This window comes from Cyprinodon variegatus, unplaced genomic scaffold (genome assembly GCF_000732505.1).
Source record: "Cyprinodon variegatus isolate N-32 unplaced genomic scaffold, C_variegatus-1.0 Scaffold135, whole genome shotgun sequence".
NCBI classification, from domain to species: domain Eukaryota; kingdom Metazoa; phylum Chordata; class Actinopteri; order Cyprinodontiformes; family Cyprinodontidae; genus Cyprinodon; species Cyprinodon variegatus.
Window position 1 is genome coordinate 458,142 of NW_015150588.1, and position 3,081 is coordinate 461,222.

Genomic DNA, 3,081 nt, shown 5'->3' on the forward strand with positions numbered 1-3,081 from the left:
TCTTTGGGGCTTGTGCATCCACATTTGTATTATTCCAGCATGTCTGGCTTTGCAATTGACAGATCTCTTCACCTGTTCACAACTGCAATTTCTTCTCAGGGTATTAAAAATAAATAAATCAAATGTGCTTGGTGTGACCTAGGATGATGCTGACAGCACGGCACTCATTGAAATATGGTTGGAGGACACTAGCCAGGCACATTAAGTTCCTGAATGTTATGGGCGCATACATTTTTCCTTGCATAATTCCCACCTTGAGAGCTGCAGTATCATGGAATGCCAATAGGAGGCAAAGAACCGTGCTAGCATGATGTGTAAGTGGTCGTAGGAACCAAGCTCAGCACGGATAGCTGATCCAAGCTTGGTCCGAACTCGATACAGATCTGTTTTGGAGGGGTAAGGTAAATGGAGCAAAACATTATCAACTTACCAACTGGTTTGTTGACTCCAAGAAAGCCTGCATTTCCCAGTAACTTGAAGATTTTGTGGGCTGGAAACGTCCCTTCGGCTTCCCACTGATCCACATAAGGGTTAATCTCCTGGTCAATGAGCTGTAGCACAAATAAAACAATCTATTGGACGCATTTGATATATCTGCATAAGAATGCTATATGTCATTACTTTAGTAAAGTAATTCAAACTCTAAACACATTATCATGGATGTGTGGCTTTTATGTGACAGAGTCGCTGACAGAGACAAGTTGTTACATATCAGAGAAAGCAGACTGCAGAATCAATCATGTGGGATTTTCCAACTATAGGAACTGGGAATTGGTATACAGTATGTTAGGGCAATTAAGGATGGGGATGTTAGAAGCTGTGATGGTGTTGAATGCCAAGATTTCTTTCTTATGTTCAACCCATGAGTATTTTTTTTCGAAACACTTTTTTCTTAAGGTGCGATTGTAAGTATAACATGAGTAATAATTCAACACATTGTGCAACTAACTGAAAATCATACCTCCATGTATCTCCTGAAACCACAAAGCATTGGCAGCAGATGCTAAAAAACTAGATATTTTTAATTAATATTTAAATGTAAGGCCACCAAAATGTAAGGCCACCAAAAGCAGCATAAGATAACTATTCTCCTACAATGACAAGCTAAACTCTGTTTACTTACCTTACATTTTATTATGACTAAACTAAAGATTCAAGCTAAACTGGGTCAGAAATAAAGAATAAATTTCTAAAAACAGAACAATATTGGTAATAAAACTGTAACAGGTTTCCAAAAGCTACGGTTTTAAAAAACCACAAATAGGATGCTGGAGAGAAGGGTTGGAATAACCAGTCTGTCTATAAGGAGCAAAGACTGACAGTGCGGCCGCTCTCCTGCCTGTCATTGCACGTTTTTGGTTAGAAAGCTAACTAAAAACGGCTATTTAAATTTTTTTGCTTGCTTAATAAAAGCATATTTTAAAGCTACATGTACTAAATGTATCTGTAAAGCAGGTGAATGCAGGCCTGCTGTATGAGTATTTGCTTTTCTAAAATGGGTCTCTTATGTTTCTATATAAGCTCTGGAGGTTTGCTTAGTAAATTACACTGCTACTGTTTTACAACAGCAAAATCACAAGTTAGATGGTGATTTTTACAGTAAAATTCTGTCACCCTGTCCTATAAAAACTCTAGCCCTTCTAATCAAGAAAGACTTAAAACTACAGACTCAAAAACAACAACACAAAAGCAACATTCCTTTTTATATATTAAAAACACTGTTATTAAGATTAATAACTAATTTTCTCTTATAAATTAAAATCTTTTACAGTGTGATGCTTCAAAAAAATGCGCATCTACTCAACTTCTTTTTGTAGCTTGATGTAATGCTCTAAATAAAGTTCTTTTTTTCCTAAATAGGGGAGACCATTTCATTTTAAGAAAACAATATTCTTCACCTTTTTAGCCATGAACTAACAGAGGCTAGAATAGTAAAGGAATTCTGATGAACAGTTGAAAACAGTCAAATGTTTTTACCAAAATTGCAAAAAAGTTCCTTACAAAACACACAAACATAAAGCTAGATAACCATAATTAGGAAAAAAAGAAGAAAAAATTTATCTCGCAACCTGCAGCGTTCAAAATTTAGATACTGAGGAGGAAAAGGGAGGAACATTGCTGCTGGAAAGCAAAACATAAAAGGTCATTGGGGAGTAATCCTCGATGTCCTCAGTAAAGCTTTTTTGCCCAACTTGTCTGACATAGCTGAGAGATTTCACATTATTTCACTATCTTTAAGTAATAAAGGGTGAAAAAATGTGTGTTACGCAGAGTTTCAGCATGTTCAGTTTGGAAAGCTGATTATTTTGACTGTACTAGGTATTCTAAATGTGGAGGATTTTCATATCCTAAAAATATTTTTGCACAATCGCTGCTTGGATAATTTAGAGGATCTATGTAATAAAAAAAAACATGCTACTTAACTCAGCTTGTAACTTAAAAATACAATTCAGCTGGCCAAAGAGCTGAATCCAAGAAAAAACGAAATGTAAAAGCAAAGCAAACTAAAAATATAACCAAAATAAAAATTAAACAAGTACTTAAAAAAAGAAAAGAAAAACAAACAAAAAATCCAAAGTCACCAACTTAGTTAAAAAGCAGAAGAGTAAAGGATGTGTTTAAGAGAGAAAAATTTAAAAGAGTGAGTCAGCGTGCCGGATCTGTCAAGGTAATGTGATGGCAAGGAAAAAGGAAATCACATCTCTGCACTCTTTGTATTTGGAACCACTAATAACTGATCTGCGGATTTTAGCAAGCGAGAAGGAGCGTGCAGATGAAGCAGGTGTTATAGATATGGGGCGACAAGGCCATGAATGCTGTTAAAAGCAACTAAAGTAACCTTAAAATCAATCTGAAAACAAACTGGCTGAAATAAGCAGCAGTATTTTAGGCCAGAGCTTGTCGAGCCACTAAGGTTTGGCGAAGACCAGCGTGAAGAGCACCGAAGTCATCTGAACGAGTCGTTTAAAAAAGCACTGATGGAAATCTTAAAATGATGCTCTGATTTTATCGATACCATCTGTTTTTAAACAAACGAAATGATAAGAAAAAAAAAAGTAACAAAAAGCCTTGAATGTTTTG

The 3,081-nt window shown here is 35.7% G+C and overlaps 1 protein-coding gene across 1 annotated transcript in view; it reads right to left on the minus strand.

Moving 5' to 3' along the window:
* LOC107085850 (probable acyl-CoA dehydrogenase 6) overlaps nt 1–3,081 on the minus strand; it is a 25,772-nt gene that overhangs the window by 18,771 nt on the left and 3,920 nt on the right. The window contains exon 2 of the mRNA XM_015376460.1: nt 431–515. Coding sequence (XP_015231946.1) covers nt 431–515 — 85 coding nt within the window. The remainder of the gene's footprint in view (nt 1–430; nt 516–3,081) is intronic.